The sequence below is a fragment of the Nannospalax galili genome, unplaced genomic scaffold (genome assembly GCF_000622305.1).
Source record: "Nannospalax galili isolate Female #2095 unplaced genomic scaffold, S.galili_v1.0 C47668257, whole genome shotgun sequence".
Taxonomy (NCBI): domain Eukaryota; kingdom Metazoa; phylum Chordata; class Mammalia; order Rodentia; family Spalacidae; genus Nannospalax; species Nannospalax galili.
The window spans coordinates 1-556 of NW_008450642.1; the positions used below are offsets into that span (position 1 = coordinate 1).

Below are 556 nucleotides of genomic sequence, written 5' to 3' on the forward strand. Positions count from 1 at the left end.
GTGACGAGCTGCTGGGTACTTGGTTTCCTCTGGTTCCTGGTCCCCATCATCTTCATTTCCCAGATGTCCTTCTGTGGATCCAGGACTATTGACCACTTCCTGTGTGACCCAGGCCCTCTGCTAGCACTGACTTGCAAAAAAGCCCCTGTGATAGAGCTGGTCTTCTCCATTCTAAGTCCCCTGCCTCTCATTATCCTTTTTCTCTTCATCATGGGGTCTTATGCTCTGGTCATAATAGCTGTATTGAAGGTTCCTTCAGCATCTGGGAAAAGAAAGGCATTCTCCACCTGTGGGTCTCACCTGGCTGTGGTTTCATTGTTCTATGGCTCAGTACTGGTCATGTATGGGAGCCCAACATCTGAGCATGAGGCAGGAATGCAAAAGCTTGTGACTCTGTTTTACTCTGTCTTGACCCCACTCCTCAACCCTGTGATTTATAGTCTTAGGAACAAACATATGAAGACAGCCCTGAAGAAATTTCTGGGGATATAAAAATTGGTTGCCAAGGGGCTGGAGAGATGGCTCAGTCGTTAAGAACACTGGTTGTTCTTGCAGA

The 556-nt window shown here is 47.5% G+C and overlaps 1 protein-coding gene across 1 annotated transcript; it reads left to right on the plus strand.

Annotated features, from left to right (window-relative positions):
* Positions 1-12: 12 nt before the first annotated feature.
* LOC108490369 (olfactory receptor 11G2-like) lies at positions 13-492 on the plus strand (the record flags this gene model as incomplete). The annotated part of the gene is made up of 1 exon (XM_017796437.1): positions 13-492. A coding segment is annotated over one exon (480 nt), but the record flags the coding sequence as incomplete, so codon positions are not given.
* Positions 493-556: the final 64 nt, after the last annotated feature.